At 47.2% G+C, this 14,273-nt stretch overlaps 1 protein-coding gene across 2 annotated transcripts in view; it reads right to left on the bottom strand.

Moving 5' to 3' along the window:
- Positions 1–5,102: 5,102 nt before the first annotated feature.
- Positions 5,103–14,273, bottom strand: part of APCDD1 (APC down-regulated 1) — a 34,556-nt gene continuing 25,385 nt past the window's right edge. For both annotated transcript variants that reach the window (XM_045377655.2, XM_005587191.4), the window contains 2 exons: positions 8,004–8,325; positions 5,103–6,215 (listed from right to left, as the gene is read on the bottom strand). In XM_045377655.2, coding sequence (XP_045233590.2) covers positions 5,767–6,215; positions 8,004–8,325 — 771 coding nt within the window. In that variant the 3' untranslated portion in view covers positions 5,103–5,766. The remainder of the gene's footprint in view (positions 6,216–8,003; positions 8,326–14,273) is intronic.

Below are 14,273 nucleotides of genomic sequence, written 5' to 3'. Positions count from 1 at the left end.
ATACTGTATGATTTAGTGTGCATTCGAGAAATGGCTGCTGTTGTTGTTTTTGAGAAAGCCAGGCTAAAATTCTGGGGCAAAAATAAAAAGAAGAGCTAAATCAATGCTCTTTGGCTTCTTAACCCTTAACCTCAGAAAGCTCCACTTTTATCATCTATAACGTGAAATTAATGATACCTTGTCAGTTGGTTGAAGTTTCCAAGGCATTCAAGGCTATATTCATTAGCCTTATTTTAGTCAATATTTTAACAGCTGGCCAGATTTGTTGGGCTATGTAATCCAGAGCAGGTAGTGAAGAAGAATTGTTTTGTCCATTGGTGAAATACATACGCAACTGCAAGAGGAAAAGACTTTCATGTTGACAATGGATAAAGGTGTCAGCTGGAGGTGGGATGCTGGCTGCTTCTCTTCCTACATAAATGGCAGAGAACGCTGTGAAGAATAGTATTGCTTTTTAATGGGCTCTAGTACTTGCATTGCTGTGCTCTCCATTTGATATTAGGAAGAAAATACCTTCTAAAAGTTGTGCAAAAGCTGTGCAAATGACTGTCAGGACAAACCAGCCCCATGTTTTACTAAGGTGCCTTTCACGTTTGTCGGGCACAGAGCAGCAGCAGTGTGGGTAGAGAGCTATCTCGTTACGGTTCTGTCTCTCAGACTGCGTACCCAGTCTTACGCTGCCGAACTGCTTACTTCTGATATAACGGGGTATTCCCTCTTCTGCATTAGAACCTGTAGGAGACTATAGGCTCTTTTAAGGGACTTTAAAAAATGCTATGAGTTAAGGATCCTATGAGGCTAATGAACTATTTTCTTTCATATAGGTAATGCTGGAATCTAGATATAAAACAGCTTCATTTCCTAAATGAGTTGGAGGATAAAACTTCAACACGCAACAGATATCTCAGCTTTTCCCTCTAAATAAACTGATCTCATGGCAGATGTATTACCCTACTCCTAGCCTGTGAGAATCTGGACTGTTTTATTGAGGAGATAGAAAGATGTTCTGTACGTGAGCTCTCTTAGTAGATAGTGGTCCTCACTAGTTTACTATCATCTTGATTTTCTGAAGGTCAAAGTCTCTCAATTGTCTTGCATATGTAGCCTCATCAGCTACAGAAAGAAGACTTAGGCCTCAAATGCCTAAAGCCCTTGGAAAATACAATTTCCAGCCTTCTGGAAGTTTCTCCTCTGCCTTTCATTTCACTTGAGAAGAAGCAACTTCCTGAGAAAAAGGCTGGAGCAACTCCTTAGAGGCCGGCAAGAGTGCCAATCCTTCCTCCAGCTCAGGAAGACAAGACTTTGATCAACAGAGTTTGAGAGGCTGAGGCTGCAAAGCACAGCAATCTGTGCTCACAAACTCTCTTGTGCTTCTGAATTCTAGTGTAACAGCGGCATGAAATTCATTAAATGAAGAGGGGGTGGATGCTCATGGAGTATTTCAGAGGCCGTAGGCGATGGAGGTGGTTGTTCCATAGACATCAGAAACAAAGTGACCGAGCTGAGCCTGTGGAAACCATGGTCTTATTCTTGGAATGGGAGGTGAGGGTCACACACTGCCACCTGCTTTCAACAGCAACTGTGCACTGGAGTAAAAGGGTGCATGTGCGTCCAGTTTCACAGCTTGGGTGGCATCAGGTAGGTCTCTCTTGACTAGGTATGACTACATAAAGTGCAGTGTGTCAATTTGATCACATCTCAGCCGATGGAGAAGTTGAAGGCCATACTTCTCTAACTTTTTTTCCAAGACAGTGTTACTTCTGCCTAGTCAAACACCAGGAAAATGGGATTGTGACCAAACAGGAGCCCAATTTTGTATTTCGAGATTGTTGACCCAAGCCAGGAAGACTCAGGAACAGTCTTAGATTTGGGGATTTGAAGAATTTAATTGTTTTCTTTAGGACATGTGATTCTCTTACTGGTAAGAAAAGAACGCTTGGCATTTTCTCATAAATCTAGAAATTGGTGGGAAACATTGATCCAAACTGCATTTGTTCTTGATGCAGACATTTCCTGAAAGATGTTTGGACTCATGAAAGCTCAGATGTCGGCCAGGTGCGGTGGCTCACGCCTGTAATCCCAGCACTTTGGGAGGCCGAGGTGGGTGGATCACGAGGTCAGGAGATCAAGACCATCCTGGCTAACATGGTGAAACCCTGTCTCTACTGAAAATACAAAAAATTAGCCGGGCATGGTGGCAGGTGCCTGTTGTCCCAGCTATTTGGGAGGCTGAGGCAGGAGAATGGCGTGAACCTGGGAGGTAGAGCTTGCAGTGAGCCGAGATTGCGCCACTGCACTCCAGCCTGGGAGACAGAGAGAGACTCTGTTTCAAAAAAAAAAAAAAAAAAAAAAAAAAAACCAAAAAAAAACCCACAAACAAAACAGAAAGAAAGCTCAGATATCTCAAGAAAGCCAAAGAAGGCTGTGTGGGGTAGGGAAGGTCTCTGTGTGTGAGTGGACCCACTCTCTCCCTGTCCCCAGGCTCTCTGGCATTTTCCTTTGAGGACAGTGTCCCGAAATGCCTAATTAGATGCTGTCTGCTGACTTCGGTATCCCATTGCTGTGTTCCTAGTTTGTCTTCCAAGGATTGGGTGTACCATGTTAAGACAAAACATTGCAATGTTAAAACACAACACCGTTGTGAAGATCATCTTTGTTTTCAGAATTTATTTTAAGAGTTAGTGGAATAGAGAATGGCTTGTTTGTTATCAGTAAAGCTCTTCGTTCACCCAGAAACCACAAGAGCCTGACAGTCAAGTTGTTCCCACAGGTGCGTGTGGTCCGTATCAGGGATGTGCTGGGCTGCCAGCCTCCCTGACAGGCCCTTCGTGGTGGTGTGCTGAGTTACCCTAGCATGCCCCCACGGGATCAGACAACTGTTGCGGACTGCTACGATGATGTCACCTGGAGGTGGCAGACCTGAGTGTGATGTGTGATCCTGCTCTCTGACACTGGAACTTGTCATGTCTAAGCAAACCGACCTTTAGTTCTGTACCAGCTATAGTCAGAAGGCCAGGAATTTCCTTTTGAGCCCCAGGTCAACTTGGATGGTATGAAGTAGAAGTCTAAATGACACCCAGAGTTTACTATTGCCCAAAGAAAAGCTTTTCGACCTGGCCCTCATCAGCCTGCTCCCCAGGGGAGGAAGCCTGGTCCCAGCAGGTCTTATTCGCTCTTCGCCACCTTTCCTGAATCTGGTATTCCCACGTAGAATGACCTGCTCCTAACTGAGGGGGAGGCTGGCCAGCACTGATTGCATGCTGTGTACTTTAAGCTTGTGATGGAATATTTAAGGGCCAGACACACCTTCCTCAGAGAGAGCGCCATGGTCTCGAGTTAACATTTCTGACACTCAAACCTGAACGGCTCTTAGAGGTCAATCACTGTTTCTTGGAGGTGATGGGAAATCCCGTAACGTGGAGATCATCGTGGGACACGGGGGAGTTTAGAGTCTTATTTGTGCTCACATGACACAACCAAGATAAGATGGAGTGTATGTGGGTGAGATGGCATCAGGCAGAAAGCTAAGGTGCGGGTGACCCGTGAGTAAATTCTATTGTTTCTTGTTGGTATGGATTTATTTTATATCAGAAAGTGGTAAGACCACATGAATTTCATATCATCCTTAAGAAATATATATATGCACATACATTGTATACACGTTAATATCTATATATTTGCGTATATGTATATGTGTGTATATATAGCATTTTTTTAAGAAGCACCAATAGCTGAGTCTAGGGGAGTGCCTGTGAACTGAATTGTGGTAAGTCACTGAGGTATTCTTCAGCATTGAATACAGTTTTTCACATGATTTTATTATGTCTTTTTTTTTTTTTTTTTTTTTTTTTTTTTTTTTGAGACAGAGTCTCGCTCTGTCGCCCAGGCTGGAGTGCAGTGGCCGAATCTCAGCTCACTGCAAGCTCTGCCTCCCGGGTTTACGCCATTCTCCTGCCTCAGCCTCCCAAGTAGCTGGGACTACAGGCGCCCGCCACCTCGCCTGGCTAGTTTTTTTGTATTGTTTTTAGTAGAGACGGGGTTTCACCGTGTTAGCCAGGATGGTCTCGATCTCCTGACCTCGTGATCCGCCCGTCTCGGCCTCCCAAAGTGCTGGGATTACAGGCTTGAGCCACTGCGCCCGGCCTATTATGTCTTTTAAAGATAGTATCAGTATTAAATAGATCCACAGATAAAATGTATTTGTGAGAGTATTTTGACATCTTTGTTTATTGAACTTGGTAGACATTTACGTTAGTATTTTCATTTTGAATAAGCCCCCTCAGTCTGCACCACAACTTAAAATATATTCTAAATATAAAGCACTTTGGTACTCTATGCGGTCATTATAACTTAATGCCACACCAAATGCTGCAGTATTTCATAAAGTTAATTCTTAAATACCAGGATGGCTCTTCGCCGTGATCATGGTTTCCATGTTTGCTTTTGTTCCATCTGGCTTTCGGTTACTCCTGTTTCCCTTCCTCAGTGTCTGTGAACAGTAACACTTGGTGCTGGATAGCACCATCCGCGATACTCCAAAGGAGTGGGCAGACATGCGCTCCTGCGCCCTCCTAATGTCCCTGCGAAGAAGCGCACTGGCCTGAAACCGCCAGCACAGAGCCACATCAGCGGCAGGAAAGACACTGAGTGGGTCAGTGTGTGCAACGATAGGATGGCTTCACACAAAGATTTGGTTGCATGCCAAATCAGGGTCTGATGGAGCAAGCCCCCAGGGCAGACCATGCCCACTGTACTCTCTCTGAGCAGCTACAGTTCTGTCTCTGCATGTCCATCTTAGAAGGTGGCATGGATACTAGAGTGCAGCTTCCTCTGCCTTCCCCTAACAAGACAGTGTGAATCAAGGTTCAGGTCCCCCAGGAAGAGGAAACTGCAATGAACGGGCACTTTCTCTATCACTTGTGTGGCGTGTGCCACTCTGCAGCCACCCCTGTGTCACTGCTCCTGTGTAACGGGATTGATGTTGCTATTTTCCCAGTGATCCTGTCTACTGAGAGGGCTGGGAAGCCACATGCCTCCTACAACAACCAGAAGCCAACAAGCGAGCCTCGTCTCTCAACAAGGTAAGACAAATGATGTAAAAATAGGTTAAATTACTTCGAAACTTTAATTACAGATACTTTTCCACGCAACATTTCTGAAATGGAAGCTTTGATTCTCCCCTTTTTTTGCATAAAGGCTAGGAAGGTGGTTTAGCCAGACCGTACATCTTTTTGTATATACATATCTACACCTGTGTCTCTTCTTTATTAATAAAAGGTGTCTTGATCACAGTCCCAAACCAACTCTGCATTGGATTCCAGCATATAAAACTCAGAGAGTGAAACAATTTCAAAGGAAGACAGGCTGCAACCACAGGAAAATGGCAGGAAAAACTGTAGCTTGATAGTTGTTTCTTCTAAGTTTAAGTCAGAAATATAATAATAATTAAGAGAAAAAAATAAGAGGGCCTTAGCTTTCATCCCTGCTACCAAACACGCTCGTCCAAAACTCTCGGCTGTCTTAAAGTGCAATTACTGTTGTGAAGTTGCTCAGGCCAGGGATCAGGCTGGACGGAGTTCAAAGCAGAAACTTCAAACACTCCTTGCTGTTCATGACTCAGGGGCGGGGAGGGAGGGAGAGGAGAAAAAGAAGGACAGTTCTCTGGCATTCAAGTGCATCAAAAGAATAAATGTCTTTTCTTTTGGTAAAGAAAATCTGTCAATAGCAAGGAATCCTGGTTTGGAAAAATACAACTTTCTGAAACTTCTATCTGCGGATGTTCCAATGCAGCAGAGTGACAAGGCAGGCGAGTGCAGCCAGCAGCAGGGGCCAGGTGTGCCTCCCAGGGGCCCGGCCATACAGGCGGCTTCCACCGTCTTCTGCGAGGTCCTCTGTCCTCGGCGAAGAGGAGGCACACTGGACCAAGGGCATCTGGTAGGACGTGGCTCTCTTCTCTGGCCTGTCTGGACTGGACCCATCGCTGGGCCTCTGGCCATTGAACAGCAGATAGCGCCCCCGGGCATCCTGTTCCATTTTGAAGATCTCGTACTCCGTGTGAGGTAGTTTGATGCCCAGGGCCACGCAGCCGTTGGTGTGGGTCACATCCTGCTGGATGCCCACCTGCCAGGAGCCCTCGGCCCCACACTCATTCCCGTTGAAGACGTTGAGCAGTGAGGCTGTGGCTGCATCCATGGGGGTGACCTTCATGTGATTCACTGCAAAGGAGAGAGGAGAGTTCCATGACTCCAGGGAGTAGGCCTGGGATCCAGAAAACACTGGCCACACTCTAATGAGACAAGGCTTGTTTTCCAAAAACAGTCCCACCTACGGACCCACCCGTCTGACTGCAGTAGCCGTCAAAGCACTGTCAGGCGGGGAAGAGTTCAACCTGTTGATCTGGGTGGCAGTACCACTGATAGGCTGCAGGTGTGGCCACGCGACACAGACCATCTGGTGTGGAAACACTGAGCCCGAATACAGCTGGGAGCGCCTGCAGGCAAGAAATACAACTACAGCTCGGAGTGCTCCTAAGGAGTTTTATTTGGTGATGCTGACTCCTTGGGATTGAAAAAAATACTCAACAAAGGCTGGAATTTTGCTTTTATCAAAAGGTTTTCGGGTTTCTAAAAGTTTTGGTGTCAAACACCTATTCTAGTTGGCATTCTCACACATTCCTACGGGCCCATACATCAGGCATCTAAAATAAGTTAGGCTGCAAGCAAGACAAATGTGAGTAAATAAATTAAATACAAATCCCAGCTTTTGTGGAGAGTTGCTTCTGAAGGTCCCTCCAGGGGGCCACTTCCGTGTACAACGCGATGAGCTTCGGGGTGGAGTAATGTAAAGATCGCTTGCTCTCAATTAAGTTTCTCAAAGGGCCTGTATTCCTGGAGCAAACCTTGCTACCCAAAAGGAGGGCTAAAGTCTTCCAGGACTTTCTGGGTTAACAGAAACATTTTATAGCAATGGGACTGAACCCTGGAATGCCATCCTGGAGGAGTCACCTGGGATCGAGGCTGTCCCTCTTTATCTGGCATGATAGGGCCAACACCATTTTATAAAGATGCTCAAACTTAAAAAAAAAAAAAAAAGCAACCTTCTAAAAATAGCAACCACAAGTCCCGCTTTGTTGCTGGCAGCCTGGTGTAGCTCCTCCCTCCCCTCCTCATTTAGTGATAAGGACACAGCCTGAACCTTCCCACAGATGCTCCCACCTCCAAGCAGGTGACAACCTCTCAATTACACGACAAGCTCAGGGTTGGAAAGGGCAGCTCTGAACACCTGAGGTGTCACTAATACCTCTTTCCTGCCCGCTCGAGAAAGCACTGTGGCACGCAAGCAACTGCAGTGTTATTAAGGGGCAGCATGGAATCCGCCAGAGTTGTGTACAAAAAACACAAAGTGCAGACTTGAGATTGCTTTTTTTGTTTTTTACAGACGGGGTCTTGCTCTGTTGCCCAGGCTGGAGTACAGTGGCACGATCATATCTCACTGCAGCCTCAACTTCCCGGGCTCAAGCGATCCTCCTAGCTCAGCCTCCAGAATAGCTGGGACTACAGGCAAATGCCACCACATCCTGCTAATTTATTTTATTTTTTATAGAGTTAGGGCCTCACTCTGTTGCCCAGGCTGGTTTCAAACTGCTGGCCTCATGAGATCCTCCTGCCTTGGTTTCCTAAAGTGTTGGGATTACAGGCATGAGCCTCCGTACCTGGCCAGAGATTTCATTCCCAGTAACATCCTCCCTGGACTGGCAACGTCCCACATGCAGCGGAGTGGACGCCTCCCGCACTCGGGCCTGCAAGCGGAGGCTGTCCACCTGATCCATTCTGAGCAGGGAGAGACTCAGAGGGCGCTGGGAGGGACTGAGGCAGAAATGGCTCCCCGATTTCTTTCCTAGGAACTCAGGCAGAAATGAGGTCCCTTCCCTCAGCTCTGCCTCCACAACAATGTCACAGGGCTGTGTATCGGCTGCGATACTGGACTCGAGATGGGAATCCTACCTTTGAACACGAACTCCGTGCCTCCCATGACCCTAGAGGAGAGCACGCCGCGGCTGTAGCGGCCCCGGGCGTAGATGGAGAAGGTGGGGTGCTTGCACACCGGGTCTGAGTAGTGGTAGTAGTGGCCCTCCCAGGTGTTGTTGTTGTCATGGAAGATGAAGTGGCGGGTGAGGAAGAGGACTTCGGGGCGCACCTCGCAGCGCTGGCTCACCCACTCCCCGTGCAGGCCGATGGTCAGGTCTGCCTTCGGGGGCAGGATGGGAGGGTGGTGCTCGTCTGACCGATAGATGATCCGACAGGCGATGCAGGCGTGGTCATGGTTCTGAAGCCAAGAAACAAACACACTCGGAGACCTCTGTCTTCCCAAGGGAGCAGTGCACATGTGCTTCTGGCAAATGGGGTCTCACCAGGTACCAGGCCACCATCACTGACAACCTCGACACCAAGAACCAACTGGAATCATGCTCCGGGCACAGACAGAGGTGAGAGTGATGTGTGCCTGTGTACTCAAAGTGCACACGTGTTTGCCTGACAGTACAGACCTACGCAGACATTTTAGATGTGATGTGGCCTCTTTAGAATCCTATTAAGTTTTCAGACCACATGCATTGGACACCTGATTTCAAAAAGAAATGATGGCAGCACCTCACACCCATTAGGATGGCTACTATCAAAAAATGCTATCAAAAAATCACAAGTTGGCAAGGATGTGAAGAAACTGGAATCCTTACACACAGCTGATGAGAATGCAGAACGGTCCAGCCACTATGGAAATCAGTCAGGTGGTTCCTCAAACAAACAAACAAATAAACAAACAACAAAAACGAAACAGAATTATATGACCCAGCAATCTCACTTCTGGGTATGCACCCAAAAGAGTTGAAAGCAGGGACTTGAACAGCTATTTGCACACCCATGTTCACATCAGGGTTATTTACAATAACCAAAAGGTAGAAGCACCCCACGTGTTCACTGACAGATGAATGGATCAACAAAATGCAGTCTATCCATACAATGAAATACCCTTCAGCCTTAGAAAGGCAGGAAGCTCTGACTCCCGCTACAATAGGGATGAATCTTGGGGACATCATGGTCAGCGAAATAAGCCAGACACAAAAGGAGACTCTATGTAATGTCACTTATATGAGGTTCCTAGAGTGATCAAATTCATAGAGACAGAAAGTGGAACGGTGGTAGCAGGGGCTGGAAGTGTGGGGACACGTTGTGGTTTAATGAATAGAGGTTCAGTCTGGGAAGATGAGAAAGTGCTGGAGGTGGAAGGTGGTGACGGTTGCATAATAACATGAATGCCCTCAGTGCCACAGAACTGCACACTTAAAACTGGCTAAATGATACGTTTTACATTATGTGTATTTTACCACAATTAAAATTTATTTTAATAAAAAAAGTTAGGAGACACAAAGAAAAAAAAAAAGGGCCAGCACTCCACCGGCTGTGGATGAAATGGAGTTGTGTAGGAAAGGCAAGGTCCTTTAGAAGAGGGAATGGAGGAGGTGGCCTACAAGAAGGGAGAGCTGGAGGCCGCGGAGCAGCAAGCACACCCACACATTGCTCTCTCTCCCGGTCTGCCCGCCTCCGGGTTCAGAAGGTTTCTGTGTTCCTCCTCCTGCCTTCTCAGCTTTAAGCAAGACAGCCACAGCTCGGACCTTCCAGAAGAACCTGTAATGCCTAGTCTATTTTATCACAGGAACACAGCAGGGAACAAGGGCTGTTTGTGGCACAGACAGTCCTCTCTGGTGAGGGGTGCACACGTCAGAGATAGTGGAAGTCAGGGCACAGGGTGCTTGAACACAGTGCCAGTGCCTCGCTGTCTGACCAAGGTCTCCAGACACCTCTGAGCCCGGGCTGCCTCCTCCTGCACCTGGATCATCCGTCCGCTATTCTCCTCCCACCCAGGGGGTGCAAAGCTGGCAGGCTAGCAGAACGCTGACCACTAGCAGCACGTGCCAAGTGGATCAGGCTGTAGTGGGGAGACAGAAGTGGGTAGCTCAGTGTTCTGGGGACGGCTGGGCCACCCCAGCCCCGTGCTCCCACACTATGAGTTCGCGGCCTCACATCTGCCCTGCGGCCAAGGCTGAGGGCTGCCCACTGACTGCGCAGGAACACACTTATTCCCTAGCAGTTCTTTAAAGTTGGAGATCTCAATCACCAGGGTCTTTGGGTTTACAGCCCTCACTCAACATGTGATTTCCTTGTGGTGGCTGTTTGGTTTCTCCGAGAGGGCAGGAGGAGCGTTCTCCCCGGAGAACAGCTGTGCTCGCTAACTTGTGCTGCTGCTGTGTGCGTTAAACGGGCGTGGAGTTGCACATCACGTGAGAGAATGTTTCCTTTGCTAACATGGTTTGTGGCTTGTAGACGATTGGATCAAATAGCTCCAGCATTGACATGAAGGCCAAGTCCTGGGAGTCCCCAGGCTCTACGTGCATTTGTTGGCCTGCGGTTTCCTACAGAGGGCTTTAGGGCACACGGAGAAACTGCCTGCAACCTGTGCTCAGCAGTGAGCTGCCCTCTGCAAGCTACAGGAGAAATAGAGAAGAACTCCTGCATGAGGCCCATTAGCCCAGTGATTAATTACGTGATGGAAAGATGGCTCTGCCCAGTTCCTAGGGGCTGAGGCCAGCCCCAGCCGCTTCACAGTTGGTGATTTTGGGCAAGTTATTTATTTCTCTCCATTTCAACTTCCTCATTTATACAATGGTGATCATGACACTTACTTGCATAACTGCTGCAAGAAATGAACAGCAGATGAAGGTGGTTCCCACTCAGTGCACCCACTTGGTGTGAACATTAAATAAAGGCCTATCTGCCACCCTATGTGCCACTGTCTTTCAAATGCACCTGAAGGTGAAGAAAATACAAACTGAGTTAAAGCATCACTGAGTACGGTAGGTTAGGCTTTATGTTTCCTTAGTCAACTACTATGGGGTAAAGGTTCTAGATTTTTCACCTAAACAAGGGTTCTGATATTCAAAACCCAGGATGGAAAGTTAATATGACATAGCGTGCCCAGCCCAGGACTCCTGCATAAGTGCTGGAACTGTCACCATTGAAATCAGGCCTGCGGTCCTGGTGTGGGGACCAGTGACACGCCCTCTGACACTGGCTCGGAACTTGGATTCAAATCACGAACGTTTCACAGGCAGGAAGGTCGTGTTTTCCTGTGATGCCTGTTGTCAGAGACACAGGCTGTGCAGGAGCTGGACCCTGGCCCAGCACCACCTACAGCTGAGCCCAGCACATGCTGAAATAAGAGAGGCCACTTGGAGCACTGGTTCCATCAGGGTAAGAAGCGTGGGGTCAGATCTTCCCCAATCAGGCGGAGAAGCTGTGCACTCCTACCATTTGCAGCTCATCGCTGGTAGCGGCTATCCCCTCCGCCTGGGCAGGTCCCCAAAGCCTAGCTGGCAGCCCCACTTCCCTACACCAACCCCAACCTCCACCTCCCTTCTGTGCCATTCCCCACAACTTGGGTTTGCCATCTGTAATTTGGGAATTTAAAAACATCAGTTGCCGACTCCTTCATTTCTGGTCACTCTAAGGAGGTGAGAGTCTCAATTCCTGAAAAGATTTAATTCCTCAAATACCAGGATCAGTTCAGAAGGAGCTCAGAGAGCTTCTGAGTTGGGGGTGGGAGAGAGAAAGGAAACAAGGGATGTTAGTTCTTGCAAGAGATGGTTCTGGGACGACGTCGAGGAGCAACGGCCCTTTGGCTCAGACAAGGAAAAGGCTCGGGGGACGGGAGGGGGCCCTGCTGTTGCCCCGGCTGTTCCAGAACGGGTGTTTTCAGGGGTGCTTCCCTTTAGGAATAATGAGGCCGGGGTCCTGAGCTCCGAGATGAGGGCCCCGTGGGACTTGGTCACTTCAGGAAAATGATGGTCCTGGGCTGAAGTGTTGCTGTTCCACAGCAGAGAAAAGCAGGCCAGGCAGGGCTTTTGTTTGTTTGTTTTGTGGGGGGCACAGGCTCAGGGAGGCTTGTTTTCCATTAGGTGGGTCTGAGAATTTAGGGAGGGTGCAGGGAGTGGGAGAAACCTGGCTCTTGGGTATGGTCTTGCCGAATCCCTAAACTGGATGCTTGTGTGTATGTGTGTGTGTGTTAAAAAAATACCTAACATAGAATTTGCCATCTTAGCCATTTTAAATTATATTCACACCGTTGTGCAGCTACCCCTGGAACCTTTTCGTCTTTCCCAGCCGAAAATCTGCACCCAGTAAACACTAACGCCCCATTCTCCCTCCTGGCCCTGGAAACCCCCATTCTCCTTTCTGTCTCTATGGATTTGACTCTTAGAGGTGCGTCATCTGAGGGGAACTATCACTATTTGTCTTTTTGTGTCTGGCCTGTTTCACTTAGTATAAGCTCCTCAAGTTTTATCAACGTTGTAAAATGTGTCAGAATTTCCATCCTTTTGAGGCTGATATTCCTTGCATGAATATTCCACATTTTGTTGATTTATTCATGTCGATGGACATTTAGGTTGCTTCCGCCTCTCGGCTACTGTGATTGATGCTGCCAGGACCATAGGTGTCTTTATGTTTGTTCAAGTCCTTGCTTTTAATGCTTTTGGGTATGTATCCAGAAGGAGAACAGCTGGATCAATTTGGTAATTCTATGTTTAATTTTTGGGGGGAACCACCGTACCATTTTCTGGAGTGGATGAATCATTTTACATCTCCATCAGTAATGTATAAAGTTCCAGTTTCTCCACATCCTTCCCAACGCTGAATATTTTCTGGTTTTGATTGTTTTGTATTTTGTAATAGCCATCCCAATGGGTAAGTTGATATCTCATTGTGGTTTTAATTTACATTTTCCGTTGCCAATTTTTTTAAATTTTTTTATTTTTTGGTTGTTGTCTAGTTATCCTTTTTTTTTTTCTTTTTTTGAGACAGGGTCTCACTCTGTTGGAGGTGGGAGAGAGAAAGACTGGGGGTTGCCCAAGCTGGAGTGCAGTGATGTGATCTCGGATCACTGCAACCTTCACCTCCCAGGCTCAAGCCATCCTCCCACCTCAGGCTCCTGAGTAGCTGGGTCTACAGGTGTGCAGCACCATGACTGGATAATTTTTGTTTTTTTTTGTATTTTTTGTAGAGACGCGGTTCCACCATGTTGCCCGGGCTGGTCTCAAACTCCTGAGCTCAGGGCAATCTGTCTGCCTCAGCGTCTCCAAGTGCTGGGACAACTCTTTAGCTGCCATGAAGAAACCAAAGTTATCATAACAAGCGGAGTTGTTTCTGGCCTCTGTGGACACTGTCAACAAGGGGGCAGTTTTAGCCACCGTTGAATAAGGAGATCCCTCTGTACTGTAACAAATTTTAAAAATATAATTTATGCTCCTAATTCTCATAATCTTTGGCCTGAATAAAAAATAGAGACCTACAGGCACAACTACAGAGAAGCAGAAATTAAAGCCTGTATATTGTATTGGTTCTAAAGTTTCTCTTTTCTGAGATGTTTTTCAGAAACAGTATTCTTCCAAGATGGATACATGGAAAGAGAATTACATATGCAGTTTTTAAACATGATGAGTGATTGGTACTGTGGAATATCATTTGCTCTGTAAAATTATTTCCTCTTTTTTGGGGATCCCTGTTCCAAGACATGACTCTCATTTGAGAAGTGTCCTCTCCCAGGCTCACCAATTTGGCTTCCACGGCACCCCCTGTCCCCGAATCTTAGAAAGGGCTGTTTAAAGCCAGAGCTTCTGTACACAGAAGATTTGAAGGTTAAAGCAGAGGAACCAGAAAGTGTTTCCTTGTTGCTATTCTTTATACACACTATAAAAAGCGTCCATCAGAAAGGGGAAGGGAGGAAAAAGATCCTATGCAAATAATCTCTGGGAAAAAAATTAAGCTTATTCTAAAAATGCAAAAGAAGCTTATACTTTAAAAATGAGCAAGGTTCTAGGCAAAGAGTGGGGTTCTGCCCACTCTGCTCTCTGATTCCTGCTTAGCTGCAGGTAACAAGTTAAATAACTACAGCGAGCATTCACAGGGTATTCGAATCTTGGGGGCTCAAGTACAGCATCTCCTTAGACTTTACAACCTCCCAGGAGACCACGGCAGATGAGGCAACTAAGGCACCTGGAGAGAAACAGTCAGATGACTTTACAAACCCAAAGTGGAGCCAGGCTAGTAATTTGGTCTTAGGACTTGCTGAGTGCTGCCTCCTGGCCAGAGTTGCCTCACAGGCTGCAAAGAACAGACGTTTCCCCAGCAAGGACTCCAGCCCAGGAAAAGGTCTTCTCCGGC

Source organism: Macaca fascicularis, chromosome 18, assembly GCF_037993035.2.
Source record: "Macaca fascicularis isolate 582-1 chromosome 18, T2T-MFA8v1.1".
In the NCBI taxonomy this organism is placed as follows: Eukaryota; Metazoa; Chordata; class Mammalia; order Primates; family Cercopithecidae; genus Macaca; species Macaca fascicularis.
This window is presented reverse-complemented; position numbering and strand designations above follow the sequence as displayed.